The 19,037-nt window shown below is 44.5% G+C and overlaps 1 protein-coding gene across 7 annotated transcripts in view; it reads right to left on the bottom strand.

The window, feature by feature from the left end:
• Positions 1 to 19,037, bottom strand: part of Mgat5 (alpha-1,6-mannosylglycoprotein 6-beta-N-acetylglucosaminyltransferase) — a 321,612-nt gene that overhangs the window by 9,557 nt on the left and 293,018 nt on the right. For all 7 annotated transcript variants that reach the window (XM_047544029.1, XM_047544030.1, XM_047544028.1 and 4 more), the window contains 2 exons: positions 16,044 to 16,160; positions 9,038 to 9,112 (listed from right to left, as the gene is read on the bottom strand). In XM_047544029.1, the coding sequence (XP_047399985.1) occupies positions 9,038 to 9,112; positions 16,044 to 16,160 (192 nt within the window). The remainder of the gene's footprint in view (positions 1 to 9,037; positions 9,113 to 16,043; positions 16,161 to 19,037) is intronic.

The following is a 19,037-nucleotide window of genomic DNA, read 5'->3' as shown; positions in this document are numbered from 1 at the left end:
CACCCAACAGTGGGCAGGAAACCTAAAGCTGGATTTCTACTGGCTGAAAACACAGACTCCAGAATAATAATTCAGAGATAGAAATACACTGGATTATTTAGGAATGTTGGGATCTAATCTTCTGAAAGTGAGGCATGGTGGCAGGTGAGCCACCATGTGTCCTGAGACCCACACAGCCCTGGGCACCAACAGGCAAGAAGACCCATCTGACTTCTCATGTTCTCAGTGGTTTTGAGCACAATCTAAGCCCCTGCTCAGCCACAGGCAGCACAGTAATGTGGGCCTGCATGGGGTCACTAAGGGCGACAGCATGACTGCACAGACCCATTACCCATTACTGTTCACTGAAGGCCACTGCTCCTTCATATGACAGCATGGGAAGCCTTGCATTTTACACCCTGCCCATTTCACCAGGATGACAGTCATCAGACAGGAAGAACACACACACACAATGACCCGGAGTTGTTGGTTATGAAAACTAAGGGCCACATGGGCATTTGGAAAAGGTCCAGCGTTGCTTGCCTGGCTGGCTAATGTACGTATCTTTGCTTACAATTCCTTAGGAGCAAATGGTAACATCAACAGCCTTTAACTACAATAATAAAGAGACATGAAATCCAGCACACACCAAAGCCTACAGGACAGGTAAACCAGCAAAACTACATCAGATCACCTGCCCCAGATGAGGCCAAGTGGGCCTTTCTTCTTGGATGTAGGTCTTGCTGTAGTTCAGATCCTGCATGTTCCCCAAAGGCGTGTGTTAAAAGCCTGATCCCTATTGTAAGCACTACTGGGAGGGGTGGAACCTGTGGGAAGGGACCTAGTGGGAAGTCTTTAGGTAACTGGGAGTGTGACATGAAGGTGATATTAAGACTCCCACCCCAACTTGTCTCTTTTTGCTTCCTGGCCACGAGGAGAGCAGTTTTGCTTGGCCACATACTCCCAGAATGATGTAATGCCATGGGCCAAAAGCAATGGGGACGACCAATCATGGACAGAAACCTCTGAAACTCAAGCCAAAAGAAACCTTTTCTATTTATAAGTTGATTATCACAGGTATTTGTTATGGTAATAGCAAGCCAACTCACACACCTGGATTAGGCTAAAGTTGAGAATGGATTTTATGACTTTTAGGAAAACCAACATCACTCTCCATAAGCCCCTCGGAGCTGAGGCCAGCTTCTCTGTACCTGTTGAGTTTGAGGAAGATTAAGAAACTTCATTCCTTATTCATGCTCAGCTTGTACAAGGCCAAAACTAAAGTTAGAACACAGATCCTGCTGTGCCGGGGAGGAGATGATGTGGCAAAGGACTGAAAGGACCAGAATTGAGGCCAAGGCCCCAGCACATGGTGCTGTGGGCACATTACTCAGTCTGGTCTGACCTCCCTTAGAATGATGCTAACAGGATGTGAGAATGGAGCCCAGCGCAATGCCAGCAAAAGGCAGGTGCTCCATGAACACTCATCTCCATCCTTGGACTCCTCCTGGGAAGAGCTGCCTCCACCCTGTGCAGCTTTCAGGGCCACCTCCTCGGAGGCCCAGGCTGGGGCAGCCCCGGATGAACGGACATCCTGTACCTGGTCTGGGAAAGGCAGGGCAGGACAGGACAGGGCTGCAGGGTCTGGACAATGGGAGTCGACCTTAAAGCCACCCTGCAGGCTGCCTGCCTGCTTCTTAAACCTCAGCAGCCACCCTTCCTGGGTCCCTGGCAACTGGCCTGCTCGGCTCGCTCCTGCACGGGAGTGCGTGGGCTCCAGGCGCCCTGCTGCTGCTCACCAGGAAGATGGTCTGGCGTGCTCCCAGTAGTCTGTTTGGGGGCCGAGAAGATCAGGAATAGTAAAAATAGCAGCGGGACCTTCATAAAGCTTGGGGAACCATCTGGAAAGCCTGAGGGTGATACAATCGAACAGAGGGAGCCTGAAGGTGTCATCAGAAAGCCCAACAGGGTAAGGCAGGAGGGGGCGGGGCCTGGGCCCAGATCCTGGCCCAGCCGGGGAGCTTGTCTCCCAAGCTCTCTCTGCCTGTCCTCACACATAAGGTGGGGATGGTACCATCTGTCCTTCTTCCCTGGATAATTCCTGTGGGAAGAAAGTGAGATGACTAAGAGAAGGTCCCCAAGATGTCAAACGTAAAGCTCCAAAGGTGGATCACTCCTTGCTGCCCTGGGCCACAGGCCGAAGCTGAGCTGGATGGGTCACATGTGACAATTCATCCAGGAGAGCCACCCCTGGGCCCAGATGCTTGCAGATGGAAATGGAAGTCCCTGCCAGAAGCCTCCCCTCCCCTCACTGAAGGTGCAATCCCTACTGGGTGCTCACGGGAGGCGGGAGCTCTTCTGTCTCTGTTAGCCTGGGCTTACGTGGCAACATCAAGTCGCCATGTCTCCTCATTGTAGGCACATATTCACTCATCTGCTCATTCAACAAATATTTGCTAAGAGGCAGAAAAGCATTAATTCATTCACAACTTTACAAATGACCATTAAAGCCTTATGCTTTAGAGGTGTTAGAAATATGAACATGAAGGAGACACAGTCCCTGGACTCAGGTTCAGTGCATGGGCTAAAGAGGCTGATATTTTAAAAATTACAAAATAGAATAAAGCACATAACCAAGAATGATACAAAGGTCACCTGGAGGAGTGAACGAGTGATGGTGGTAGCAATTAGAGAAGGCTTCCAGAAGAGGATTTTCTCGGATGGGTTTTGCAGGCTGAATAGGAGTTGGTGGCTTACCACTAACATGGTGTTTTGTGTATAACTGGTGCTCAATAAAGAGATGTTGAACGGAACTAAATGGTCTTGGCATTCTGGGACTTTGATAGTAGCAGAAATAGAAAAGGAGACTATTCCAACCTAATGAGGCATGTATGCAGCCAGAATGAGATATACACAGCAATTTCCAATCTGGTTAACAAGCCCACTTAGAACACACACCATCTGCATTCCTCTCTAGCAATTATTTCAACTAGTTACCAAATTTCTACTGAATGTGCTTGACTATCTAGAGATTTCCAGGCACTAAGTATAAACCACAGTGAGAAAGGTTTATTCACCAACATATTTATGAGAAAAAGCAACATCCTAAACATAAATACAAGCTCCATGAGGAAAGGTAGGGGTGCCACCTCTGTCACAGAGGCTAAGTGGTGACTTGGAGAAAATGTGACTCACAAAACACCCCAAGAGGCAGAGCAGATGGGGTTGGGCTGCCCCAGGGGAGAAGCACCAGGTGGAGGGGCGGGTTGTGCCTGGTGGGGAGGGTCGCCTGCTTGCTGCAAAGCAGAGGTTCTGGAACAGCGGAGTCATAGAAAACACCTCGAGTAGCCCGTGGGGGCTTCTGCACAAACCCTCTTCCCACCCGCCTTGGCCAGATCCTTCATGGAGTTACTAAGGCCCTGGCTTGTTAGGTGCATGTGGATCTCTGTGGAGCCCACATTGTCTGGAACCGAGAAGACAGGTTCAGATGTGCAGGTCTGGAGGCAGGAGCTAGAGGGAGTAAGGTCGGGAATTTGTAAAAAAAAAAAAAAAAATGAAAAAAAGGGGGTTGATGGGATAGCTTCCAGACCATGAGAGCGGGGTTCAGCTCACGTTCAGCTACTCGAGGGCCAAGGCACACACTGGTTACAGTGGGGAAACCCACGGGCTGGCACAGGATGTTCAAAACAAACTGATGATTGATTGGGTTAAGTCAGCTCAGTTGCCTGCACTGCCCCTCAAAGGAAGCGGACACTGTCTCCAGGCAGCCCCAGAGTGCTTCCCTGAAGGAGCTGTCAATTTGTGTTTTCATAAAGGCAACCAAGAATGTGACTGTGAAGCTGAGCAACATGGACTAATGTCCACGGACCATCCTTACACTTATCAATCAACTGAGCCAAAATCACACCTTGATAGGGAAGCATAAATCTATCATATTTCCTCCTCCCGGAACACTGGGAGTCTACCTAGGAGAAATGAAAAAAAACACATCCCATGGACAGTGGACATTACAGCAGTACTCATCACAGTCAAAATAACCTGATGTCCATCAACAGGTGGAGGGACAGCACATTGTGGTCCATCCACACTATGGAATAATATTCAGCCATAAAAAGAAAGAAATTCTGATACACACTATAACCTGGAGGAGCCCCAACAACATATGCTAAGTGAGAGAGGCCAGAAATCTCCAGAAAAGGCAAAGCTGCTGAGATAGGAAACATCAGTAGTTCCTGGGGCTGAGGCAGAAACAGAACTGATTGCAGACAGATATCATTTTGGGGTGATAGAAATGTTGCTAAACTAGACTGAGGTAGTTACTATACATCTTGATCAATTTGCTAAATAAACACTGATTGTATCCTTACATGGAATGAATTTTATGGTCTGTAAATTACACCTCAGTGAGGCTGTTAGAAAAAGAAACCTTGGTTGGTTTCTGGGCTCCGGCAGCAGCAAGCAGCTAAGGCTTTCAGAGTACTTATGTGGGCCAGCTACAGCCTAATCAGGTATTAATCTATTGATTCCTCCACCAACTCCATGAGGTAGAAGCATTAACCCCACTTTACAGAAGAGGAGAGAGTGCAAAGAGGGTACACAACTTGCCCAAGGTTGAAGTCAGTGGCAGCAGAGCAGATGTGAAGCTTCTGGGGTCCAACACTCTGTCACTGTCCATCCAGACTCCAGAAGCAGGTAAGAACAGCCCCAGATTTCAAGAGTAAAGGTTTCCCAAGCCAGTGCCCTCCTCCTTCCCCTGCTAATTCCTTTTCCTCTTTTTGGGCAACCTCTGTCATCTCCACCATCCCCCTGCCCTGGGACTACCCAGACTTGCTATAAGGTTTCCCTTGCACCTAGAACACATCCCAGTAAGTTCCACATGGACTCAGAGGAGGAAGCCACTCTAGGAGCTTCATCAGTTTCCACTGCTGTTTCTGGACTTGACTGTGTCCCTCCATATCTCCAGCATGCTTTGTACACGAATTCCACAGCTCTTTATAAACCAGGAGTGTGACTGACCATCCTGCACATTTACAGTCTTTATAGGGAGTAGAAAATAGGGTTGAAGAGTGTATGTGTGGTTTCCAGAAACCCATGGGAATGCTGCCTTTCCTTTCTATGATATCTGGCTGGAGGCAAATACATAAATTTCCCAAGAAATGCACAAGGAAAACCTTACAAGCCTGGACACACTCAGGGAATAATCATGCTTGATCTTTGATTACAAGGAATTTCCACCTTGGCACTCACTGCTGCTGGAGACAGAGTCTTTTAGAGTGCTCACCTCAAAGATACTCAATGTTTGTAGTACAGTAAAGGGTCAGGGTGGGTGCATCGAGGGAAAAGAGCAAGCATTCCTCCTAGAGCCAGCTCCCCCCCCCCCCCCCCGTGCCTGCACCCCCGGGCTGGCTGAATCTGAGGAAGGTTTCTTGCTGGTGGCTGTTCAATTGTGCACTGAAGCCTGGGGTGCTCTCGATTGCTGTCAACTGGCTTCCTCTAGCACCTGCCACCTTGGGTGAGCATGACAGACGACCTTGAAAGTGTTCTGGGATAAAAGCCCCCGTGTTTCCCTTGCAGATCACAGAGAGGGCTCCGAGGCCGAGATCAGCCTAAGGAACACTGTAGCTTCTACAGTTCACGCACAGGAAGCTCCTGCTCAAGGCAGACACATTCTCTCCATCCTCACTGCTCTTTGAAGATACTCTGCTGGGGTAAAAATAACCAATGCCCCAAGCTCTACAAGATTGGAACCTGGAGTTAATAGTGAGAGGTAGGAGACCCAGTCTAAGCCAATGGGGTCTATCTGGCATTGGGGGAATATTCTGGGTCTGATAGAATTCCTGGCATAAACTCAAACTAGGCTCCTTTATTGCCCATTTAGCAGCACTGGGAGAATGTTTTACAAGAAATGCCCCAAAGACAAGATTCCTAGAAAGATTTTTCTTGAGCACCCAATAGTACCATTGCTGGTCACCCTGTGATAAATCCTTTCTTTTGCTTGTCCCAGAATCAAAGCTGAACTCCCCAGGTGAGCCTCAGTCTTTTCACACTGACTCCTCCTCCAGCTCTGACTCCTGTGCCACCCCACTCTTCAGCCATACCTGTGTCCTGAAATTCACATCATTTCTTTCTTTCCAGGCCCTGGCATCTAGACTTGATTGGCTCTTCCCAGGTTTCCAACTTTCTTCCAGGACTTACCTCCTATAAGAAGCTTTCGAATACTCTCTCCATCTCTCTCCTTCTCTTTTCTAGGGTCTAGGCCACCTGATCCCAAAGCATCCTGGTTCCATCACTAGTATAGGGCTTAACCTGGGGTGGCACACTGGTTCTCCGAAACCTCACACACTCAAGGGTGGGGGGCCTCTGACTTCTCTTCCCTGACTGCCTGCACAGCCCATGGCATGCTGTCACTAATGAGAGTCACAGAGTTGATGAGAGAGTCAAGAAGGCAGGTAAAAAAGAGAGCTCTGGATTTCTGTGAAGAGAACATCCCTGTAGAAGAGTCCCCATCTAGGGAACGATGGGAAAGGACAGTTTCATTAGCATGTTTTCCAGAAGAGAATTTTTGTACCATGTTTTAGAATTTCAGTACCAGGCTGGTGCTGGGCACATGGGATTGTAAGGTGAGCAAGTCGTGGGGAGCCGGTGGTAAGGAGCACTTAGCAAGGTCTGTTTGGGAAATGGAACCTTCCTGCTTAAAAGGAAATCTAGCAATAGATTCATGGAGGAGCTGAGACCTCGTAAGGACTGGCTGAATTCACAAGCCTCCGGGAGGAAAGAAGTAAAGACCTTAAAATAAACCTGACCAAGAGGCATTTGTGTGGGCTGATGACTTTCTTCTGAGAGGAAGTGGAACCAGGAAAAAAGGAAGATGGGTTCAGATGCAGCTGCAGAGATGGGGTAAGATCTCAAGAGAGCCTCTGAGGGGTACGGCAGCCAGAGCTGGGAGGAATCAACACCCACTATCAGAGGCAGCCAGTGGCTCCTCTCCATGCCTTCAGGGTGGTCCAGCCGGTAGAATGTGAGAAGCTGAGCTTGGGGACACATGCTACCTACTGAGTCCCTGGCAAATGCTACCAGTGCAGATTTGGCCCCAGACCAAACTGCATCAAATACTGATTGCTCCACCTGTGTGCCCCATGCCTGTGAGTCTCAGTTCCAATTTGCAGAGAATGGGGTTATTATTGCCACCTCCTGGCACTACTGTGAGGATTAAATGAGATGTTATACAGTAGTTCCCCCTCCCCTCAGGAACACGTTCTGAACCCCCACTGGATGCCTAAAACTGTAGGTTAGTGCCAAACCCTAAACATCTTTTCTCCTATTTGTATGTACTTATGATAAAGTTTAGTTTATAAATTAGGCACAGTAAGAGATTAACTAAAAATAAAATAAAACAATAATAACTATACCCTTTAAAAAAGTTCTATGAATATGGTCTTTTTCTGTCTTGAAAATATCTCACTGCACTGGTATTTTCCACTTGGTATTTTTGAATTGTGGTTGACCATGGGTAATCAAAACCTTGAAAAGTGAAACCACAGATGAGGCGGGTGTAGGGTACTGTGGCGTTTTTCATACACGTTGGCACAGAATCTGTGTGTTCATGGCAGTTAGTTATGACAATGCCGCTGTTCTGTAGTCATGTACAGACTGAATGAGACAATGATTCAAACGCTAAGCTCTCCTGGGAAATTCTGATAAGTAGTGTATGAGATACATAATTATGAATGTATTATCACATAATTTAATATACTATAATATAGCATAAAATATCAAACAACAGTACTAGGTTGCATTTATTGAACACTATGTGCCAGGCCCTGTTCCAAGCCTTTCCCGTATTAGCTTGTGTGATCTTCACATTAGCCCACGAAGTAGGTCCTTTTATTATTCTTATTTTACAGAGGGAAAAAGGCACAGAGAAGCTGAGTAATGTACGCTCAACTTGTATAACCACAAACCCATGGTGCTGAGAGTTGAACCCCGTGGCTGGGCTAGAGGCCACATTCTTTTGCTGCTCTCAAAACTATGATGATCAGACAGGCCACCCCGAAGTCCATGCACCATAGCACTCTTGCCAACAGCAGCACCAGGCTGCTGGCTGCTGGTTACCATCTTGCTTTCCTCAAATCACCAACTCTTCCTTTTGAAACTCCCACTGGGCCTTCAATCAATTGCCTACTTACATTTTCAATTCACCATTTCTATTTTCAGCAGGATCTGTTGGTGCCCCACTATGTAAAGATCCTTGATGGCCTAGACCACTCTGCCCTGCCCTTTAAGAGGAGCCCTTTATTTTTGAAATCTGGTCAGGAGTTCAGATTCTCCTACCCACAGGGGTTCCAAGTTTGTCCATTTCTAGCTCTGTGTTGCTTTTGAAGCCCAAGGAATTAAAACATTATAAAAGGATGGTAATGACACTTGTGGCCTTCACTTCTAAGGGTACAAGCTGTAGTTTCTAGCCCTGTTGGGGGTGGTGGGAGTGTGTGCTCTCCCCTGCTTTGGAGTTGAAGTCCTGCTTTTATCTGTTTTATGTACCTAGGATTCATTTGAGGGTCTGGTATGAAGAGATATTTGAAAACCACTAAAAAGTCCTAAAATGCTTAGAATTACTGAGCACATACTATTAAAAGAAAGCTTAGAAACCAGTTTCAGTCCTTGCCTTTCTTGGGGGTGGGAAATGAAAGCAGGACAGACAGCAATCTATGTGTCCCCTGCCTCTCCAAAGTACTCAAGATGCCCCCAAAGCCCACTCAACACACAGGCCCTGCTGGTCAAGGAAGACTCTGACCTGATCACCTGATCTCCCCTGTTGTCAGTGTCCATGTGACCTTCCACTGTCACCAGGAACACTGCCCCAATGAAAGACTGGCTCTCTTGGGTGACCATGATGATGCTGCATTTACAATTGCAACGAGCCATTATCCAGCTTCTGGAGACCTCCAAAGCAGGTGAACACCTGCAGAAACATGGTAAGCTCATAACTGTTGACGAGAACCCTCTGGGGGAACGGGAAGCAGGACGTAGCAAAGGAAGAAGGACTGCCGATGAGACTTACTTGTTTTTCGATGAATGCATTGATTCTCTGCAGCATCCCCTCGCATGTGAATTCATACGGCATATACGGCTCAATCTGCGGAAATAGAACACGGCTCTGTGAGAGAGGAGAACACACCACATGCACCACTTATCAGTCCTCCGAGAACCTGCTCAACTGCAGGAGTGCCAGCACCTGCAGGTAGCCTTGGGAGGAGCTGGAAGTCAACAGTCTCCCAAAGTCACCTTGTCTTCTCTAGGTGCAGGGCCTGAGCAGACTATCTACCATCCCCATCTCAGATAACTCAGGTGAAACAGTGGCAAGAAAAGCCACCTCTTTAAGCTGCAGAGAGGGCTATATGAGGGAAAAAACACTAAGATCAGTGTTTAGCATAGAGTAGGCCCTCAACAGAAGGTGGCGATTACCACTTACTAGCAGGTAAGGCCCTTAGGTTAAAGTCCATGGCTGTGAGTTACCTGCAACCCAGTGTGTGCCCAGTGCGGGACACATAGGATCTTAGCACACATCTGTTGAATGAAGACAAGGTCACACCACTCTGAGGAAAACACACAATGAGCAGTTTATGGAACCATGATGGTGACCAGAGAACTGGGCTACCCTCTTAGGTGAGGTTAGCATGTATGCCAAAAACTTATGGTATAAAACTGAGCCATACAGGGCCATGCGGAGTCCAACTAGAGGACTCCAGGAGGTCAGAGGGGCGAAGCAGGACTATGTCTATGAATCCAGAGTCCAGACTGGGGAGTGAAGAAAGATGGAAGCTGTTCCAGGTAGAGTAGCGTGAGATTTGATCTGAAAAGGCAGAGGAAGTTAGAGCTCAGGTTTGTGGACGCTGGTAAGAGGAGGCAGGGAAAGACCTACTGATGTCTCCAAAAGCCTTGAGATTTCTAAACTGAGTTGCTTGACTTTGAGAGGAGGGGCAAAAAACCCTGGAAGGTGCTCATTGTTGTGGGGGAAGCATTCTGATCAACACCGTGACCTGGGAGGGAAGGGGAGAAATGTGCATCTGATCTCTGCTGCACAACACCCACTAGCACTATGAGGCCTGTGTCTTCGGTGGCACACCAATCTGAGATGGAAATTTCACTTGGAAGAGAGTTACCAGCAATCCTGTCTGTTACAGCGTCACAGAGCCCAACAGCCCCTGGGGCTCTCTGGGTGGTGAGGGGCACCTTCACCAGTTCCCTCTTGAGTCTACACTTATCTACCTCAAATCTCCAGGGTGGAGAATGGGACAAAGCACCTATGAGCCGAGGTGTGCTAAACATGGGACAATGGACAGAGGACATTCCTCAGTGAGCAGCCATGTAGCTGGTCTTGGGGCATCCCCTCTCCTTTTCTATGCATTAAGTCTATGCTCTACTTGAACTCCTAAGACAAGATTTATAAAAAAATGATAACATATCTTTATTTATACACAACTAAATGCCAGTAGTGTGTTCATGTACAACTAGATGCCAGTTTCATCAGGCTGGAGCTCAGTCATATCTGTCCACATCTGTCTGGATAGACAGGAGAGTGTGAGCTGCACATCCTGTAAGAGCGCGGACACTCTTCTACAAGAACAAAGGGGTCACCTTCCTCACCTCAGAAGAGCTCAACATACGTTGAAGACCATATTCTCAGCTTGTTCCTGCCCATTTCAAGCTTTTGCACTTCTGGGGGCCCATCTCTGACCCAGATATAGCTCTTCATACCAAATTTGTAAAATTTTCATTTCTTTAAAAGGATATTTATTTACTCAACCCATGGGGGACTCCAGACACTTTCTGTAACAGGCCTAGAGAAATGTCTCCTCTCAAAGGGTTATAGAAGGAACAAAAAGAAATCATCTAAGGCAGAGGACATGGCATATCTGGATTCATTTACAAGTGGACAAGTAGAATTCAGAATTAAACATACATTGGTGGTCTTCTGTCACCAGACCAAGAGATCTACTTCCGCGGCAGGAAACAGGCTAAATACCCAATGGCCATTCTGACAACAACATTCCAAAGGACATCCATTAGAACACAGAAGTTAACTAATTCAAAGGATTCAATGCAGTAAATACAGAAAAATGGCTCTTCCTGTGTTCTCCCAACCACACCCAGTTTAACCAAAGGGATGCTGACTCATTCATTGCTCTGGGGCCAATTCACTGTTTTAAAGGATATGAAACCAGACAGTTTTCCTATAAAGGAAAAGCAAAAAAAGGAAACTGCATTCCTAGGTCACTGCACTGCCAGTGAGTTCCACTCACCATTCCACTGTGGATGGGAGCAGGGCTTCTCTGCATGGGAAAGCTCTCCAGACCCTTAGCTTTTGGGTCAGAGAGTACCAGCATGTCCCAGAAGTGGAAGCGGTTTCAGGGACTGAGAAGAAGGGAGTGGACAGCTTTCTGCCTAACAGACCTTCAGGAACAAGTCAAGGCCTCTTTGGGGTATGGAATGAAAGAGAATGCTGAAACCACATCCAGTCCCTGAGAAGCCTAAAGAGGGCCTGAAACAGAAAAGCAAGGGCACATTCATGGTCATCCTGCTTTGTGGAAAAAGGCTTATTACTCATCCAACTAAGGCCATAGGAAGGATGTCTGCAGGCTACTGACCTGCTGGCCTTGGAAACTTTCCATGAACTTCCAACTTCTTCTCTTGACCTCCCTTCCTGTGAGATGTCCTGTGTCCACTGGTACCCATTCACATTTGTAATTCTTATTGGGAACTGGTTTCAGAAATTAGCTAAAGCCTGAATGGTCCCACCTAACAGGTGGCTTAACATCATTTGATGAAGAGATGGTCTTAGTAGGCACCAGAAAACTAGGGTTTGAGTCTAGGCTCCTCTCTTTACTAACCATATGATTTTTAAGTTAGGTAGATCTTACATTTTCTCTTACATTCCAAATGTAAACTAGATCATGTCACTCAAAACTTCCCACCATACTTAAAAATCCAGTATTACCAAAAGTGCCTATTTAAAAGCCCTATACATTTTTTAGCTCCTAGGAACTGTTTTATGGTTTCCATTGTTTTTGATGAGTAGTTGGCTGTCTTTAGTATCATCATTCCTCTGAATGTAATGTTTTGCTCCAGCTGCTTTTGAGATTTTTTTCCCTCTTTGTTCCTGGCACTTTGACTGTAATGTATCTGGGTGTGTTTTTCTTTGTGTTCTTCCTTTTTGGGGTCCATTGTGCTCTTAGCATCTGTAAACTGATGTCATTGATTAATTGGGAAATGCTGAGTCACTGCCTTTTCAAAAATTTCTTCTGTGCCAGTCTCCCTCTTCTCAGATTCCAACTACACCTAACTTATGCTGCTTGATTTGGTCCCACAGATACCATGTGCCCTTTTCCATTTCATTCTTTCTCTTTGTGTTTCAGTTTGAATAATTTCTACTGACAAGTCTCCAACTTCACTGATCTTTCCCCCTCTGCTGTGTACAGTCTGCTCAGAAGCCCACTGAAGGAATTCATTTCTGAATTGTATTTTTCTTTTCTAGCATTTTTCATTTAGCTTAGAAAATACTTTCACCTCTCTGCTGAAATTCCCCATCTGTTTAAATATGTTGTCCACTTTCTTCACCAGATTGTTCAATACATTTACCATGGTACTTTTTTTTCTTTTTTGTGGGTGCTGGGGATTGAACTTGACAGTGCTTTACCACTGAGTTACATCCCACCCTTTTTATTTTTTATTTGGAGCATTAAAGGTCTTGTCAAGTTTCCTAGGCTGATCTTGAACTTGTGATACTCCTGCCTTAGCCACCTGAGTCAATGTAACTATAGGAATGCACCACCTTGCCTGGTTTATTGTAAAATTTTAAAGTTGTTATCTCATAATTCCAATAACTCAGTCATCTCAAGTTCTGGTTTTGTTGATTGTTACTTCTCTTAATGATAGGTCATTTTTTCTTTTTATTTTGAGTGTCAAATAATTTAAAAATCTTGGAATTACATATGAGAAAACAGTACCAAATTTCTGACCCATTTCTAACAAGAATTTTTACAATAATAATTTTTATATTAATCTCTTCCTTTATTCCATACTCCATTTCTCTTTCACAGTTTCTTTCCCTTTATTCCATTTTGTGTTTTTTTTTTTTAATTATTATTTTAACAAACTAGTCAAAAGACTTGAGTTTGATTCTAGGCTTTACTAGTTACTAGTATGACTTGTAAATTATCTTCTTTAAGCCTTAATTTTTTCATCTATAGAACAGAAAATAGTCCCACTCAACATGTAAATGTAACTTTATTTGGAAATAGGGTCTTTGTAGATGTAATCAAGATGAGGTCACACTTATTTAGCGTTAGTCCTAATCTAGCAAAAGAAGAGGAGAAGCAGAGGTACACACACGGAGAAGCCACATTGTCATGGCGGCAGAGAATAAAGCTCTGAGGCTTCAAGTCAAGTAATGCTTGAGGTTGACAGAAGCTTGGAGGGGCAAGGAGAAATACAGTAGTCCTCTTCACCAAATGGAGGATACATTCCAAGACTCCTAGTTTGCAGATGCCTGATAGTACCAAAGGATAGTACCAAACCTTCTATACAAGCACTGCAATAGCACAATAGCCAAGCTGATAACAGATGGCTACTAAGTGACTAAACCAGGGTGGGTAGTGTATATAGCATGGATACACTGGACAAAAGGCTGGTTCATGTCCTGGGTGGGATGGAGCAAGATGGCATGAGATCTAATCATATTACTCAGAATGGTATGCAGTTTAAAATATATGACTTATTCATTTCTGGAAATTTCCATTTAATATTTTTGTAACATGTTTGACTGCAGGTCATGATACTACAGAAAGTAAAATCTCAGATATAAGGAACTACTATATACTCCAGTGAAACTTTAGATGTGGGGCAGGTATTTTCAGGCAGCCCAGTGGGATCACACTTTACTAGGAACTTCTATCAGCTAGATCACTTGAGGTTGGGGGACTTCTGCCCTAAAGTGTTGAGACTAGGTTTGGGACTGCACATGTGATCACTGGGAAGCTGTCAGTTGTACCAAAGCCTGACACCCAGACCATCTTTAGGGGACAGAGCATGGATAACACATCAGAGTGCTCTTGCTTCCCTGGAGATGCTCTGAATTAACTGATATTGGCCGTTTAGTGGGTCACCAACTTGTTATCCCATTCTATTTCCCAAAGGGGAATGATGTTCCTTCAAAAAGGTAAACTGGCCATTCATCCAAGAGACATGCCCTTTTAGGCTCTTCCCCTTTTACTGAACCCATGCCTTAACCCATGCCCTTCACAGTTATGCTTTGAAATATTCCTACTCATAAGACAACTCAAAATGCAGCATTCACCGGAAAGCACCCCTACTCCCATTCCTAGGTCTTCTGTATGTTGATTCTGGCACTGAACATCATCTGTGCCACTAAGCACATTAAGATGTGTTTGTTAACATCAACTCCTCACTCCCATCCAGGTAAATCATAATAATGAACACTGGGAATATAGCAGGGAGACATATATGTGCTGCCTTCATGTTGCTTATATTCTAGCAGAAACTCAGATGGTCTATTATAAGAAATAACAGGTACTTAAAAGGGCTGTTATGGTTTGGATGTGAGGTGTCCCCCAAAAGTTCACATGTGAAACAATGCTAGAAGGTTTGGAGGAGAAATGATTGGGTCATAGCCTTAACCTAATCAGTGAATTAATCCCTGATGTGACCAAATGAGTGGTAACTGGAGGCAGGTGGGGTGTGGCCGGAGGAAGTGGTTCATTGGGGGTGTGGCTATGGGGTATATATTTTGTATCTGGAGGGTGGAGTCTCTCTCTGCTTCCTGATCACCACGTGAGCTGCTTCCCTCTGCCACACTCTTCTACCATTTGTTCCTGCCTCATCTGGAGCCCTGAGGAATGGAGCCAGCTTTCTATGGATTGAGACCCTCAAATAAACTCTTCCTCCTTTACAGTTGTGTTGGTCAGGTCATTTAATCACGGCAGTGAAAAAACTGACTAAAACAATGGCTAAACACTTTCTGAGTGGTAGACAATGTATTCAAGCACTTTTTATATAAGATCTCCTTTAGTCTACTCAGGTTACCAGTCAAGTATGTAATATCAACTCTACATTACAGAGGAGGGAACTCTGCTAGTCACTAGAAGACAGATCCAAAGTGTGTAAGTCCAGTCTGCCCTCAGAGAACACCTGTATGTTTCTCTTAAAACATTACAACCAAGTGTGAAAAGTGCTCTGATAGAAGAAGCACAAGGGCAGTGTGTACCTGAGAAAGTCAATGGTGGATCACGACAACTGAACTCATCCTAGCTGGAGAGTAAACTCCTACTGGTGACAAGCCTGTGGTTATGGAAGGAAGCACCCATCCCCCTCCCAGAGTGGCTCAGAGGGTGCTCAGTGCAGTAGGTGCTAAATAAATGCCTATTGATTAGAAGAGTTCAGCAAAGTAAGTTACTTTACAAAAGCCTACCAAATATTTTGGTAGATAAACCCAATAAACAGGTACTCTGTAAAAACATTTCCCAGCATTTTCTTCACTATTCCTACCCCATCTCCCCTCCCCTCCCCTCTTTTGTGGGTAAGGTAAAAGGAGCAGGCCCATCTTTTCAGATCTCTATGTGTGCCATAAGTAGATCCTGGAAGCAAGTATAGTTCAAGTCCCTCCTCCTGTGCCTGGGACACAGGAGCCATGACATCAGCAGGGTCTATAGAATCCATGGCCACATTTTTTTAAAAAATATTTTTTAGTTGTCAATGGATTTTTATTTTATTTATTTATATGTGGTGCTGAGAATTGAACCCAGTTCCTCACACATGCCAGGCAAGCACTCGGCCACTGAGCCACAACCCCAGCCCCCATGGCCACATTTGAACACCAGCTCTGCTTTCCATTTCACACAACATCCGTGAAATCCCTGGGCCAAGTCCTAAGGCTGGCTCTGTTCTAACTCCAGCTGCTGAGGGAAAGTGCCATTGACTGAAACCAAGGGTCTGTGATGCTACACATCAGGTCACAACCCAAATGGGGGAAATGGAATTAAAGGAACAACCTTCTGATTTAAAATTGCTTTCACTGCATCCTCGACTTCCTCCTGATTGTTGAGATCGACAGTCCAAACGTGCGGCCGGCCGATGAAAACTTCAGCATAAGGATGTTGGGATGTCAGCTAGAAAAGAGGGAACGAAACACCTCAGTTTCACACTGTTTTAAAAAAAAATCTTCTGGGCTAGATGAAGCATTATACTTTTTACCGTACTAAGTTGTACTTGTGCAGGTAACAAGACACTCTCATCCTCCCCCTTGACAATCAAAACCTCCTATGCAAACATAGCAGTTCAGCACATCTTGAATCCCTCTTGGAAATAAGACAATATCACAATTTGGTGACAAGGTGGCTGTTTTAGGTGGGGTGTGCATGTTGCAGGGGGTGCTGGGGATTGAACCCAGGACCTTGTGCAAGCTAGGTAGGTGGTTTACCACCAAGCTTCACTCCCAGTCCTTACAGGTAGCTTTAATTCCTAATGAACATTTATGCTTAACCATAATGAGCATAGCTCACCCATACCCACTCCTGAAAATCACCTCTGTCAAACCAGTATCTACTTTCCTGGCTAGGATAGACAGGTAAGCATAAAAAATTGCAATAAAAGTCAAGGCTGCAACAGTCAGAGGAGGATGAGTAATGGTGCATACGAAAGGTGACAAAACCAGAAGTGATCCTATCAGAAAAAAACCAGAATCTTCAGGGTTTCAGGAATAATCATCAGCATAACATTGGGGCCTGAAATTTATAGGAGCAATTTGTAATTGGAAAAGCAAGGAATGGCAGTTTTATCCAAAAAGGAGCTTTTATTTTAAGAACAAGTGTGGTCAAAGAATCCAAGTATACATATTGGTAATTCTGGGTTCCTTAGAAGTCCATTCTTCAGCACAGCTAAATTTATCCCTCAATCATGCTGCCACCTCTATTCTTGTATCCCTTTAAGGTAGTGGTGTAAAGGAGTGCTCTAGACATTTGTGAGAATATTTTTAGTTACCACAAGAGCTTGTGCTGCTCATAGCCTGTGGGTGGGGACCATCACATCTAATGATGGCCAGGACAGTCCAGCACAAGGAGGAATTGTCCATTTACTGAACCACTTTCTTCATCTTCATCATCATCATCGTCATCATCATCATTTTTGATGATGGGGATTGAACCAGGGCCTTGTTCATGCCAAGCATGCTCTTCACCACTGAGCTCCACCCCCAGTTCAAACAACTTTCAAATGCCCTGCTGGGCTTTTATGTAGATTTATAGCATCTAACTCTTTGATACAGTTTTAATATACATTGAATTTCCCAGGAGTATAATTACCATGTAAATCAAGAAATGTTTGTACTCTGTTTTATTTGGAACTTCACCCATGAGCTGTCACCATTTGGAAAAATCATGGCAGTGAAGTCAATGCCACTGAAGATATCAGAGACACCAGCAAAATGTCCCCAAATTGGTCTATATTTGTAGCTATCACATCAATGGCAATTATGTATATATGTGTGATATGTGTACACACTCTTATATTTAGTTCCTCTTTCATAATGTCAATTACAAGCAAAAAGGCTGACAATGCTTGGTTGAATGTTTTATTCCTTTTAAATACAAGTATTCATGGTAAGGAGGAATGAAAAATCAAATCTGCTAGGATAGGTCTTGGCTACATAATATTGAAATATGTATTACTTTATTATAAATCTTTTTTTAATTTCTTCTTCATATTAGAGTTAGGAAGCAATAATTATTTTTTTAATTACCTAGGCAGACAGGTTATATTATTTAAGGATTTTTTTCAGGAGAAAAAAGATGTCATAACATATTTATCATAAAAGGAAGTGTTAGCTCAGGTGGTATTGAGATCTTTGCTCTGGACGTAAAAGGTCTGGCTCTTGTTTTTCCTTTTTTCTTTAGATTCTGATATAGAGATATACTTGGAGGAGTGGAGGATCCAATTAGCACTGTTCCCTCTTGCTCTCAGTCACTGGTCTTGGTAGCCTGCCACATCAGTGGTGTGTAAGCATGATTAAGGGCAGGAAAAATGGGCCACAAGTCACTGGGCTCCAGCTGCAGCTTTCACTACCAATCACTCAGGGAAATCACTCGAGAAAAGTCCATGTAGGTTATCCCCCTCTGCTCCTGCTTCTCCGGCCAGGGTCAGGTCCTGTACTAGCCTCTTCAGCTCTCCACCATCTGACATGTGCCCTCCTCTTTTGCTCAATGAGCTCTATGGTCAATGAGAGGCTACAGATGATTTGCAGGTCCACAGAATTGGGGCAACCTGTTTTTTCCTCTGCACATATTTGAATTCAGTCCCTATGAATGAAATCCCACATTGGGTCAGGCATTGCATAATCACCTTCACATATATAATTTACTGGGTTTCTTACATAGTCATAAGGATTCTGAGGTATAGAGGCCCAACAACCAGAAAAGTTCAAATCTAGATCCTTCAACAACTTATTAGCTTTGTAAAGGAAAGAAGATGACTATTTAGAGGGTGCCAATGACTTAAGACAAACAAAAGCCTTTTAATCTTAAAACTCGCCAACATAAAAAATTCCCAGGACTGAATTTATGTCCCTATTAGACCTTTTGTAAAGATGAGCAAAAATGTCGCATTATTTTCATTTTGTAACCTAGAGAACAAACTAATTTGCCCTTCTGCTGGAATCAGAGTAAATTAGAGTTGCCATCAATGTCACTATTTAGCAATTTATACATCAGAAGCTGTCTCTCACCCCTCCCCCCTTTAAGATCCCTGCGCATATTTACAAGGTTGCTCTAAGCACTAAGAAAATACAAAATGCTAAGCCATTATCATTTTATTCATCTGCATTTATTGAGGGTTGCTTAATTTTATGAGGGAGGCATTTTGTGATTCATTAGGCCCCTCTGAATGTTATGTTCTTCCTTGCTAATTTATTGAGAACCGTCTGATCTCAGCTACTTCATTGTGTATCAATCAGGAAATTTACTGGAGTATAGTTTGTAAAAGTAATGAAAATC

The sequence above is a fragment of the Sciurus carolinensis genome, chromosome 3 (genome assembly GCF_902686445.1).
Source record: "Sciurus carolinensis chromosome 3, mSciCar1.2, whole genome shotgun sequence".
Taxonomy (NCBI): domain Eukaryota; kingdom Metazoa; phylum Chordata; class Mammalia; order Rodentia; family Sciuridae; genus Sciurus; species Sciurus carolinensis.
Note: the sequence above shows the minus strand (reverse complement) of the source record. Positions and strands in the feature narration are given on the sequence as shown.